This window comes from Helicoverpa armigera, chromosome 19, assembly GCF_030705265.1.
Source record: "Helicoverpa armigera isolate CAAS_96S chromosome 19, ASM3070526v1, whole genome shotgun sequence".
In the NCBI taxonomy this organism is placed as follows: Eukaryota; Metazoa; Arthropoda; class Insecta; order Lepidoptera; family Noctuidae; genus Helicoverpa; species Helicoverpa armigera.
In genome coordinates this window covers 5,618,047-5,631,396 of record NC_087138.1, presented here as the reverse complement: position 1 = coordinate 5,631,396, position 13,350 = coordinate 5,618,047, and the positions used below count along the sequence as shown (strand labels likewise).

General features: G+C 48.1%; 1 protein-coding gene across 5 annotated transcripts in view; it reads right to left on the bottom strand.

Moving 5' to 3' along the window:
• Positions 1 to 182: 182 nt before the first annotated feature.
• The window catches only part of LOC110376711 (mucin-2), a 70,926-nt gene continuing 57,758 nt past the window's right edge, over positions 183 to 13,350 (bottom strand). The window contains exons 5-10 of one of the 5 annotated variants that reach the window (XM_064039337.1): positions 11,979 to 12,152; positions 11,613 to 11,791; positions 10,007 to 10,142; positions 4,724 to 9,777; positions 1,368 to 4,663; positions 183 to 1,092 (exon numbers count right to left, since the gene is read on the bottom strand). In XM_064039337.1, coding sequence (XP_063895407.1) covers positions 866 to 1,092; positions 1,368 to 4,663; positions 4,724 to 9,777; positions 10,007 to 10,142; positions 11,613 to 11,791; positions 11,979 to 12,152 — 9,066 coding nt within the window. In that variant the 3' untranslated portion in view covers positions 183 to 865. Of the gene's footprint in view, positions 1,093 to 1,367; positions 9,778 to 10,006; positions 10,143 to 11,612; positions 11,792 to 11,978; positions 12,153 to 12,322; positions 12,467 to 13,350 lie in introns of those variants that run through there. The other 4 variants (XM_064039338.1, XM_064039336.1, XM_064039339.1 and 1 more) reach the window with 4 other exon arrangements.

The following is a 13,350-nucleotide window of genomic DNA, read 5'->3' as shown; positions in this document are numbered from 1 at the left end:
ATACGTTCATGACCCATCCATGAGATGTCAATATAAAAAGAATGCTTTCGACAACTATCCCTTTGCTACAAGAAAGCTTTGTCACAAATACTTGATATTTTTTTCGTTTAATTAATGATGGGATAGATGTACTTACCTATTCTTTTTTTGGGGGTTTACTAAAGTAAATTAAAACAACAGTGTTGACATTCATAGAATGTTTTACTTAGATTGACTCGACAAGCAATCTTAGGTACTAACATTACAAAATCATTGAAAATAAGATTCTATGGCATTAGGTACTGTCTGCATCAGAACATATTATACATTTCTGAAACTTTCTAATTAATGAAGTGATTCGTTTATCAAGAGAGTACCTAAGGCTAACAATCTTATATAATTAACAAAATACGTACACTATTCGTTCAATGGCCACATCAGCGTACTGGTAAATATATTATGTATTTACACAAAAATATCACAAATGAGTATATTCAAACAATGAGTAAATTTTAGATTTTATACATCATGAATTCAGAACATATTATACATAAGTCATACATAAACAATATTGACTAGGGATAAAATATACATTTATAAATTGTGAGGATGCATCAAAGCAGACACGATACTATATTACATATTTATATTATGGCACTATTTTATATAGTGATAAAATAGGCAAGCTTATTAAGCGCCTGAAATAATATCTTAAGAGATAAAGCTTAAAAGGCAGTGTAAGTTACTTTAAACATCAATCAATCCATGTCTCGCAGCCATTATAAAAATATATCGTAAAAATTGCAATTTCGAATGCGTCAAGTAGTAACATTAAGAATTATAATATCACAATATTTAAGTTTAACACATTAAAGTTATTTACATATTAACAGGGGTTCGTTTTAGTTTGTGATACAGTTTTTGACTTGTGTGTTTTGTTATTTTTGTACAAATAAATGGCAAGTGTGATAGACATTAGCATAACTGTGGCTGAGCCAATGGCAACGTAGACGATGGCATTTCCACTGGTAACGAATGCTATTGTCTCACTAGCACCGCTTACATCACGCACCTTTCTCGACCTGGGCTGGGTTCGAGAAGACTCAAAGGAATCTGAAACAAAGAAAAAACAGTTTAATATAGTTTCAGTTCGCTACCACCAAAACAGAGACTTATAACCAAACGCAGTATGTATGAGACATTGCATTCAAGTTATAGAACAAAAATATACTGTCAGATATGGATATCTACAATATCAACGTTCAACTACACTTTAAGCAATGTTATGTATCTACAATAAGTTTGTAGATACATAGCATCCAACTTTTGTGGCATAAAAAAAGCGCTAGTTAAACTTATTTTAATGTGAATGTTAAATCAATAATTACCTATTTCTGATTGAGTATCTGCGTAGGACTTGTCATCTTCCAAGTCCTTATCCTTGACTAATCTGCTGACCCTTGGTCCATTGACTTCATTTTGCTCTGGGAATGGGGGCAAATATGTCGAAGGCGGGTTTGTACTACTGGGAGCAAATGGTTGAGGGCACTTGGGATCCCTAGATCCAGGGTAACAAGAGCTTGGCGTTGGTGGTTGTGTAGGCTTGGGGCACCTAGGGTCATTAGAACCGGGATAGCATCGAGGCTGTTCGGGCGTTGTAGGTTTAGGGCACCTAGGGTCACTAGAACCTGGGTAGCATCTAGGTTGCTCTGGTGTTGTAGGCTTAGGGCATCTAGGGTCATTCGATCCAGGGAAGCAACGAGGTGGCTCGGGAGTGGTGGGCTTAGGGCACCTAGGGTCACTGGAACCTGGGTAGCATCTAGGTTGCTCAGGTGTTGTAGGTTTAGGGCATCTAGGGTCATTCGATCCAGGGAAGCAACGAGGTGGCTCGGGAGTGGTGGGCTTAGGGCACCTAGGGTCACTGGAACCTGGGTAGCATCTAGGTTGCTCAGGTGTTGTAGGCTTAGGGCATCTAGGGTCATTCGATCCAGGGAAGCATCGAGGTGGTTCTGGTGTGGTTGGCTTGGGGCACCTTGGATCGTTGGAACCAGGGAAGCACCGAGGTGGTTCGGGAGTCGTAGGTTTGGGGCATCTAGGGTCATTAGAGCCTGGGTAACATTTAAGCGTTTGTGTCGTAGGTGGCAAATATGTGGGAGGATTTAACGTGGTAGGTCGTGGTGGTTGAGGACACTTGGGATCAGGAGAACCGGGGTAGCAAACTGGCTTAGGACTAGTAGGTTTCGGGCATCTAGGATCGTTCGATCCGGGGAAGCACCGAGGTGGTTCGGGAGTCGTAGGTTTGGGACATCTGGGATCGTTGGAACCGGGATAGCATCGTGGCTGTTCAGGTGTTGTAGGCTTCGGGCATCTTGGATCAGTAGAGCCGGGGAAGCACCGAGGAGGCTCAGGAGTTGTGGGCTTGGGGCACCTAGGGTCGCTGGAGCCTGGGAAGCACCGAGGAGGCTCAGGAGTTGTGGGCTTGGGGCACCTAGGGTCGCTGGAGCCTGGGAAGCACCGAGGAGGCTCAGGAGTGGTGGGTTTGGGGCACCTAGGGTCACTAGAGCCTGGGAAGCACCGAGGAGGCTCAGGAGTGGTGGGTTTGGGGCACCTAGGGTCACTGGAGCCTGGGAAGCACCGAGGAGGCTCAGGAGTGGTGGGTTTGGGGCACCTAGGGTCACTGGAGCCTGGGAAGCACCGAGGAGGCTCAGGAGTGGTGGGTTTGGGGCACCTAGGGTCGCTGGAGCCTGGGAAGCACCGAGGAGGCTCAGGAGTGGTGGGTTTGGGGCACCTAGGGTCACTGGAGCCTGGGAAGCACCGAGGAGGCTCAGGAGTGGTGGGTTTGGGGCACCTAGGGTCAGTCGATCCAGGGAAGCACCGTGGTGGTTCGGGAGTCGTTGGTTTCGGGCATCTAGGGTCATTAGAACCTGGGTAACATTTAAGAGTTTGAGTTGTCGGTGGCAAATATGTGGGAGGATTTAATGTGGTTGGTCGTGGGGGTTGAGGACACTTAGGGTCCGGGGAACCTGGGTAGCAAACTGGTTTAGGAGTCGTTGGCCTGGGGCATCTAGAATCTGTTGATCCAGGGAAGCAACGAGGTGGCTCAGGTGTTGTGGGCTTGGGACATCTAGGGTCACTGGAGCCCGGGAAGCAACGAGGTGGCTCAGGTGTTGTTGGCTTGGGACATCTAGGGTCACTGGAACCAGGGAAGCAACGAGGTGGCTCAGGTGTTGTGGGCTTGGGACATCTAGGGTCACTGGAGCCCGGGAAGCAACGAGGTGGCTCAGGTGTTGTGGGCTTGGGGCATCTAGGGTCACTGGAGCCCGGGAAGCAACGAGGTGGCTCAGGTGTTGTGGGCTTGGGGCATCTAGGGTCACTGGAGCCCGGGAAGCAACGAGGTGGCTCAGGTGTTGTGGGCTTGGGACATCTAGGGTCACTGGAACCAGGGAAGCAACGAGGTGGTTCAGGAGTTGTGGGTTTCGGGCATCTAGGGTCGTTTGAACCAGGGTAGCATCTAGGCTGTTCGGGCGTTGTAGGCTTGGGGCATCTAGGGTCATTCGATCCAGGGAAGCACCGAGGTGGCTCAGGTGTTGTGGGCTTGGGGCATCTAGGGTCTGTGCTTCCTGGGAAACATCTTGGTGGTGCAGGTGTGGTAGGTTTAGGACATCTTGGATCACTGGAGCCAGGATAACACTTGGGTGCTGGTGATGGTGTTACCGTTGTTGTGGGCTCCGGTGGTAAATAAGTTGGAGGATTCAGTGTTGTAGGACGTGGAGGCTGTGGGCACTTGGGGTCAGGGGAGCCTGGATAGCAAACAGGTTTTGGAGGTGTTGGTCTTGGACATCTAGGATCATTGTTGCCGGGGTAACAGTTAGGAGGCGCAGGAGTGGTCGGTTTGGGACACCTAGGATCTGTACTTCCTGGGAAGCACCTTGGAGGCGCAGGAGTTGTTGGTTTGGGACAACGTGGGTCTGTGCTACCGGGGTAACAGTTTGGTGGTGCAGGCGTGGTTGGCTTCGGACAACGGGGGTCAGTGCTGCCTGGGAAACACCTTGGTGGCTCAGGTGTAGTTGGTCTAGGACAACGTGGGTCTGTGTTACCAGGGTAACAGTTTGGTGGAGCAGGTGTGGTTGGCTTCGGACAACGAGGGTCTGTTGATCCAGGGAAGCATCGAGGAGGCGCTGGAGTTGTTGGTTTTGGACATCTAGGATCATTAGATCCAGGGTAACATTTAGGTGCTGGCGGTGTTGGAACTGTAGTAGGCTCTGGTGGCAAGTAAGTTGGAGGATTCAATGTTGTAGGACGCGGTGGCTGTGGGCATTTTGGATCCGGTGAACCAGGATAGCACACGGGCTTTGTTGGGGCTGGCGTCGTTGGTTTAGGACAACGAGGGTCTGTGCTACCGGGGAAGCACCTTGGTGGCGCAGGAGTTGTAGGTCTTGGACACCTAGGATCAGTGTTGCCAGGATAGCAGTTTGGTGGCGCTGGTGTCGTTGGTTTGGGACAACGTGGGTCTGTACTACCGGGGTAACAGTTAGGGGGAGCTGGTGTGGTTGGCTTAGGACATCTCGGATCAGTCGATCCAGGGAAACACCGAGGAGGCGCAGGTGTTGTTGGCTTTGGACAACGTGGATCGTTGTTTCCAGGATAGCAGTTTGGTGGTGCTGGTGTGGTCGGTCTTGGGCACCTAGGGTCGGTGTTGCCAGGATAACAGTTAGGAGGCGCAGGTGTGGTCGGTTTTGGGCACCTAGGATCGGTGTTGCCAGGGTAACAGTTTGGTGGTGCTGGTGTCGTTGGTTTGGGACAACGTGGGTCTGTACTACCGGGGAAACAGTTAGGGGGAGCTGGTGTGGTTGGCTTAGGGCATCTCGGATCAGTCGATCCAGGGAAACAACGAGGAGGCGCAGGTGTTGTTGGCTTTGGACAACGAGAGTCAGTGCTACCGGGATAACAGTTTGGAGGGGCAGGTGTCGTTGGTCTCGGACATCTTGGATCCGTGTTACCGGGATAGCAGTTTGGTGGAGCCGGAGTGGTAGGCTTAGGGCATCTTGGATCAGTCGATCCAGGGAAACAACGAGGAGGCGCAGGTGTTGTTGGCTTTGGACATCTAGGGTCATTAGAACCGGGGTAACATCTTGGTGCTGGTGATGTAGTAGGCTCTGGTGGCAAGTATGTGGGAGGATTCAAAGTTGTAGGACGGGGAGGCTGTGGGCATTTAGGGTCAGGGGAGCCTGGATAGCAAACAGGTTTTGGCGTTGTTGGTTTCGGGCATCTTGGATCTGTACTTCCTGGGAAGCACCTTGGTGGCGCAGGTGTTGTTGGTCTCGGACATCTAGGATCATTGTTGCCAGGGTAACAGTTAGGAGGCGCAGGTGTGGTGGGTTTTGGACACCTAGGATCGGTGTTGCCAGGATAGCAGTTTGGTGGTGCCGGTGTGGTTGGCTTAGGGCACCTAGGGTCGGTGTTGCCAGGATAGCAGTTCGGTGGCGCAGGTGTGGTTGGCTTAGGGCAACGTGGGTCGGTGTTGCCAGGATAGCAGTTTGGTGGAGCGGGTGTGGTTGGCTTAGGGCACCTAGGGTCGGTGTTGCCAGGATAGCAGTTCGGGGGTGCCGGCGTAGTTGGCTTAGGGCAACGAGGGTCTGTGCTGCCTGGGAAGCACCTTGGAGGTGCGGGTGTTGTTGGTTTAGGGCAACGGAGGTCGTTGCTACCGGGATAACAGTTAGGAGGTGCAGGGGTGGTTGGTTTGGGACACCTTGGATCATTGGACCCAGGGTAACATTTAGGCGTTGGTGGAATTGATGGTGTAGTAGGCACTGGTGGCAAATAAGTAGGAGGACTCAAAGTTGTAGGGCGAGTAGGCTGTGGACACTTAGGATCAGGTGAGCCTGGATAGCAAACGGGTTTGGGAGAGGTTGGTCTCGGGCATCTCGGATCTGTGTTTCCTGGGTAACAGTTTGGTTGTGCTGGCGTGGTTGGCTTAGGACAACGAGGGTCTGTGCTACCTGGGAAGCACCTTGGTGGCGCTGGGGTTGTTGGTCTCGGACACCTAGGATCGGTGTTTCCAGGATAGCAATTTGGTGGAGCCGGTGTGGTCGGTTTTGGACACCTAGGATCGGTGTTGCCAGGGTAACAGTTAGGAGGCGCAGGTGTGGTCGGTTTTGGGCACCTAGGATCTTGACTACCGGGATAGCAGTTTGGTTGTGCTGGCGTGGTTGGCTTAGGACAACGAGGGTCTGTGCTGCCCGGGAAGCATCTAGGTGGTGCTGGTGTAGTCGGTTGTGGGCATCTTGAGTCAGTGGATCCAGGGAAACAGTTGGGAGGCGCAGGTGTTGTTGGTTTTGGACAACGCGGGTCTGTACTGCCGGGGAAGCACCTTGGTGGCGCTGGGGTTGTTGGTTTCGGACATCTAGGATCATTGTTGCCAGGGTAACAGTTAGGAGGCGCAGGTGTGGTGGGTTTCGGGCACCTAGGATCGGTGTTGCCAGGATAGCAGTTTGATGGTGCCGGTGTGGTTGGCTTTGGGCAACGAGGATCTGTGCTGCCTGGGAAACACCTCGGAGGCGCGGGTGTTGTTGGTTGAGGGCATCTAGGGTCATTAGAACCAGGATAGCATTTAGGCGCCGGTGGTGTTGCCGGCGTGGTCGGGCCTGGTGGTAAATATGTTGGAGGATTCAATGTTGTAGGGCGAGGAGGCTGTGGGCATTTAGGATCAGGAGAACCTGGATAACATACTGGTTTAGGTGATGTTGGTTTCGGGCATCTTGGATCGGTGGATCCAGGGAAACAATTGGGAGGAGCAGGTGTTGTTGGTTTTGGGCACCTGGGATCTGTGCTGCCTGGGAAGCACCTAGGTGGAGCAGGCGTTGTTGGTTTCGGACAACGTGGATCTGTGCTACCGGGATAGCAATTTGGAGCAGCAGGCGTTGTTGGTTTTGGACAACGCGGGTCTGTGCTGCCTGGATAACAATTTGGTGCGGAAGGCGTGGTCGGTTTTGGGCAACGAGGGTCTGTGCTGCCAGGGAAGCACCTTGGCGGTGCGGGTGTAGTTGGTTTAGGGCAACGAGGGTCTGTGCTACCGGGATAACAATTTGGTGCTGAAGGCGTAGTAGGCTTTGGACAGCGAGGGTCTTGACTACCAGGATAGCAGTTTGGTGGTGCTGGTGTGGTTGGCTTAGGACAACGTGGATCTGTGCTGCCTGGGAAGCATCTAGGTGGTGCAGGGGTTGTTGGTTTAGGGCAACGAGGGTCTGTGCTACCGGGATAACAATTAGGAGGAGCTGGAGTAGTTGGTTGTGGGCATCGCGGATCAGTTGATCCAGGGAAGCAACGTGGACCCTCGGGTGTTGTTGGTTTCGGACATCTTGGATCTGTGCTGCCAGGGAAACACCTTGGTGGAGCAGGCGTTGTTGGTTTTGGACAGCGCGGGTCTGTGCTTCCAGGATAACAATTTGGTGCTGCAGGAGTGGTCGGTTTAGGGCAACGAGGGTCTGTACTGCCGGGGAAGCATCTAGGAGGTGCAGGAGTTGTGGGTTTAGGGCAACGCGGGTCTGTGTTTCCAGGATAGCAGTTAGGAGGAGCAGGTGTCGTTGGTTTGGGACATCTAGGATCGTTAGACCCAGGGTAACATTTAGGAGCTGGTGGTGTTGCTGGCGTAGTAGGCTCTGGCGGCAAATATGTGGGTGGATTCAATGTTGTAGGACGAGGTGGCTGTGGGCATTTGGGGTCAGGGGAGCCTGGATAGCAAACAGGTTTTGGAGTTGTTGGTCTCGGGCATCTTGGATCAGTATTGCCTGGGTAACAGTTAGGAGGTGCAGGCGTTGTTGGTTTAGGACAACGGGGGTCAGTGCTTCCTGGGAAGCAGCGAGGTGGCTCTGGAGTTGTTGGCTTGGGGCACCTAGAGTCGGTAGATCCAGGGAAGCAACGAGGAGCCTCAGGAGTAGTAGGCTTAGGGCACCTAGGGTCAGTTGAGCCGGGATAGCAGCGAGGTGGCTCTGGGGTGGTTGGCTTGGGACATCTAGGGTCAGTTGAGCCGGGATAGCAACGAGGTGGCTCTGGGGTGGTTGGCTTGGGACATCTAGGGTCAGTTGAGCCGGGATAGCAACGAGGTGGCTCAGGAGTCGTTGGCTTAGGACACCTGGGGTCAGTAGATCCAGGGAAGCAACGAGGTGGCTCAGGAGTCGTTGGCTTAGGGCACCTAGGGTCAGTTGAGCCGGGATAGCAACGAGGTGGCTCAGGAGTCGTGGGCTTGGGACATCTAGGATCGTTGGATCCAGGGTAACACCTGGGAGCGGGTGATGTACCCGATGTAGTAGGCTGTGGTGGTAAATATGTAGGAGGACTTAATGTCGTAGGACGTGTAGGTTGTGGACACTTGGGGTCAGGTGAGCCTGGATAACAAACTGGTTTCGGAGATGTTGGTTTCGGGCATCTAGGATCGTTCGAACCTGGGAAGCAACGCGGTGGTTCAGGAGTTGTTGGCTTGGGGCACCTTGGGTCACTGGAACCCGGGAAACAACGAGGAGGCTCAGGAGTTGTAGGCTTGGGGCACCTGGGGTCAGTAGATCCAGGGAAGCATCGAGGAGGCTCCGGAGTTGTAGGCTTGGGGCACCTTGGGTCAGTTGATCCAGGGAAACATCGAGGAGGCTCCGGAGTTGTAGGCTTGGGGCATCTAGGGTCACTGGAACCCGGGAAACAACGAGGTGGCTCAGGAGTAGTAGGCTTGGGGCACCTTGGGTCAGTAGATCCAGGGAAGCATCGAGGAGGCTCAGGAGTCGTTGGCTTAGGGCATCTAGGATCGTTGGATCCAGGGTAACACCTGGGAGCGGGTGATGTTCCTGGTGTAGTAGGCTGTGGTGGTAAATACGTCGGAGGACTTAATGTCGTGGGACGTGTTGGCTGTGGACAATTGGGGTCAGGTGAACCTGGATAACAAACTGGTTTCGGAGTCGTTGGTTTAGGGCACCTTGGATCAGTCGAACCTGGGAAGCAACGTGGTGGCTCTGGGGTCGTTGGCTTGGGGCATCTAGGGTCACTGGAACCTGGGAAGCAACGAGGTGGCTCAGGGGTTGTTGGTTTGGGACATCTAGGGTCAGTTGAGCCGGGATAGCAACGAGGTGGCTCTGGGGTCGTTGGCTTGGGGCACCTTGGGTCAGTTGAGCCGGGATAGCAACGAGGTGGCTCTGGGGTCGTTGGCTTGGGGCACCTTGGGTCAGTTGAGCCGGGATAGCAACGAGGTGGCTCTGGGGTCGTTGGCTTGGGGCACCTTGGGTCAGTTGAGCCGGGATAGCAACGAGGTGGCTCTGGGGTCGTTGGCTTGGGGCACCTTGGGTCAGTTGAGCCGGGATAGCAACGAGGTGGCTCTGGGGTCGTTGGCTTGGGGCACCTTGGGTCAGTTGAGCCGGGATAGCAACGAGGTGGCTCTGGGGTCGTTGGCTTGGGGCACCTTGGGTCAGTTGAGCCGGGATAGCAACGAGGTGGCTCTGGGGTCGTTGGCTTGGGGCACCTAGGGTCAGTTGAGCCGGGATAGCAACGAGGTGGCTCAGGAGTCGTTGGCTTAGTGCACCTAAGCCAACGACTCCAGATCCAGACTCGAGATCCAGGGAAGCAACGTGGTGGCTCAGGAGTTGTTGGTCTGGGACATCTAGGGTCGAGTGAACCAGGGTAGCACTTGATCTGTGGTTCAATGGTGACGCGTTGGCAACCAGGGTCTCGGGAACCCGGGTAACATTGTGATGGTCGTATTGTCGTTGACACTTCTTTGATCACACCATCGCAGCTGGAGTCACAGTTGTTTGTACATAACTGAAATTAGAACAGTTGTTTTCATTATTAAATGGTTCAGGGTATAGGATACTAATCGGATAGTAAATAAGACAAATAAGTTATGAATGTGTAGCATTTGTCAAATAGTTATGACTATTATCAAGTTCCATATCAAAATCTTTATATCATTATTTTGTGACTCTGAACTACCACTTTTAAAAGAGATAGAAAGGGAGAAAGAACATAATAAAAAAGTGAAGATATTTACCTCGACGTTACATGTCAGGTAGACTTGGTCGGTCTCTGGGAATCGGAAGGCGCTCACTTTGCTGTAAGCTATCAGAGTTGCTCCACTTTTACCAGTGTTTGTGGTCGTTTGGAACAAGTCGATAAGCTTCTTCTTCCTGTAAATAAACAAGTTGTAGTAAGAATCGATTTATAATTGACTTTGTCTGAACTGTTTTGTGTTTGTCTGAATTGGTTCGACGCAAATAACTTGGCCTTTAATGAAAAAAAAACAAAATGCATTCGATTTTCATTGCCAAATGTAAAAAGTAGTGAATGTGACATAATACTCAATAGTCAAAAACTAGAATTTATAAATCAGACAGTTTTCCTGGGAATCACTCTTGACAAAAAACTACAATGGGGACCCCACATAACATCTCTTGCGGGTCGTCTTAGCTCGGCCGCCTATGCTATTAGAAAGATGAGGCAGCTAGCGGACGTAGAAACAGCTAGACTGGTATATTTTAGTTACTTCCACAGCATCATGTCGTACGGCATTCTGCTGTGGGGACGAGCTGCTGACATTGAATGCATATTTATCTTACAAAAGCGAGCTGTCAGAGCTATGTACAACTTACGTGGTCGTGAATCTCTTAGGGAACTGTTTAAAAACATTAATATTATGACCGTGCCTTGCCAATTTATATATGAAAATATCATGTATGTTAGGAAAAACCTACATTTGTTTGATAAAATATGTGATAGACATAATTATAACACTCGAAATAAAAATAAAATAGCCATCCCGCAGTTTAGACTATCTAAAGTACATACATCTTTCATGGGATATTGTGTCAAATGTTATAATAAAATACCAGACAACATTCTGGAACTAAATGACATGCGGTTTAAAACTCATATAAAAGCCACACTTTGTAAAAACGCTTATTATAAATTAGAAGATTATATTCAAGATAAAAATGCTTGGAAACATGCTGGTCCTGCTCCATAGGACGCACTGACAGTATCAAATTATTGTGAATTTAAAATTACACCCGCTAGTAAGATTGTGTTATTCTTTTGATTGTTTGTTTGTAACTTTGTACAAAAATATAAACTGATTTGTAAATGTGAACACCATGTAGCATTTTAACCTTTTTTTATTATTATTTATTCTCATATTCTTTGTCTATTGTGATTCTACATGATCTTCGCATGTTATTATAGTATGTATCAATACATAAAAACTGTAATACCTATTATTTTTAAAAAGAGTAACCATGGAGTTTCTTGCCCGTTCTTCTCCATAGGAAGCTACTTTTGGAATAGGCAACTAGAATCAACTTTATTTATATTTTTTGACGTTCATAAGTGCTTGTGAAAGCCTAAGTGAAATAAATGATTTGACTTTGACTTTGACTGAAGCATTTCCAAATCCAATTATTGGATTTTTAATAGAAACAGAAAAATGTTGAGATCAACATTGTGTCATAGATATTGATAAATAATACATCACATAGATCTTGCTAGTTCTCGCCAGCAATTCTGTTGAATCCTTTCCAACTACGCATAGCTCTAGAATTAATCAATCATCAATCACAAATGTCCAGATTTCATTAATCGGTACAATGAGGATATTTTCTTACTTGGGACAGCCTTCTTTGTCCGTCAGTTGAATCTTGCTGGTTTTAACACCGTCGTAGTTTTCGCTGTCATAAGCCCAGCAGTCGTGGATCTTGAGACTGAACTGTTTCCTTACATCCTTCAGGTACACGAGGATCGTCAAATATTCACCAATCTTGATCGAGTCTTTCAATGGAGTAGTCTAAAAATTACAGAAAAGAAATGTTAACAAAATAATTGAAAGTCCGACAATATATATGCTCCAAAAATAATTACTCTTTTTCCTCTTAACTTTGTCAGTATTCAATTCGGTATTTTACAATATATTTTTTAGATCTATGTCTAGATTACTTTTAGCAAGGTAATGGGTCTAGTGCTTCCATACTTACGTTGGGAAAAACTCCTTTCTGAATGTCCATCCAGCATTCAATTCCTCCGGCAGGTCCTTCCACAGCTACCACATCCAGCATATCAACCATGAAGGGCTTCAGTTTAAGAGTGTGCTGTTCTTTTGACGCAACCACGCCGGTTGACACTTCTAGAGAAGTGCGCGCACATGATACCTGGAATTGAACCGATGAGAAAAGGTTTTAAAGTTGTTTTATATCAATGGCCTAGCTAAGTTTCTGAAGGTAGCAATTTCCGACAAAGTTTTACATTTGACATAGTTTTTCAATACTTCATGTCAAATAGTTGTTTCTCTACAAAATTTACTGTAAGTATGACACATTACTTGGTAGAAGATGACGTAAGGACGAAAAAGTGATGTTTTGGAACAGGCTCTGAATAAATCTGAGCTTCATTTCTCACAGCCTTAGCTATAACAAAAGTTTTCTTCATATCCTTAATAAGGGTGATATTGTCTCTAACCCCTCTGCTCGACAAGGTTTTGACATATGACTTTACCGTTGATTCGGCGGGATATTTTGAATAGCGACATGTCAAGTGACAAGTCAAGAATTTGTACTAAAGGAGATGGCCAAATTTTCATAGAAAAAAAAAAACCAGAATCGACAGCAATGAAATGGTTACCAATAGGTTCTTTATGATAGACCTTTGATGGTGCCAAAAAATCCAGACTGAAATCCATGGGGTATAGGAGCTATTTCATATTATCGCAAAAATAGGTTATGTTGAATATATGTTGATTTTAAAGATTATTCTATATCAAGGGACATAAAAAAGCAAAGTAAACTAACATTATACAAGCCACTAGTAATAAAATAACCCCATAGTTTCAGAGTTGGCCTAGTGATTAAAAGGTGAAATGAAATGAAATGAAATCTTTTATTTTGCAAGTTGGACATTAACTACACTTTTACACGTCATTTTTAAGAACGCTTAGGGTCGGCATTTCCTAATGACTGATCCCTGAGAAGAAATGCCGAAACAAACTCAAGGGTCATAGTCTCTTTTAAAGTCCAAACATGTTGTAAATCAAAATAATATTACGTGTGAGTGTCACCATGTACGCGGTCTGGAATGACCTTTTGAGGAAAGAGCCACATCAGGCTGGAGCTGACCAGTCCCAACAGACGGCACGCATGCATCAGTCGTCGTGTAGCTCAACCATATCTTAGGGAGCTCAACGACCTGTCACACGACGATACCAGATCTGCAGAACATTTGCGTAGGCCATTCAAAAATACTCAAACCCGCCAGGCTGTATTTATGCTATAAGAATATATAATGTTGCTCGCATACACGATACTCACATTCACAATAATAATAAATAATAAAAAAAAATACAATTATAATATA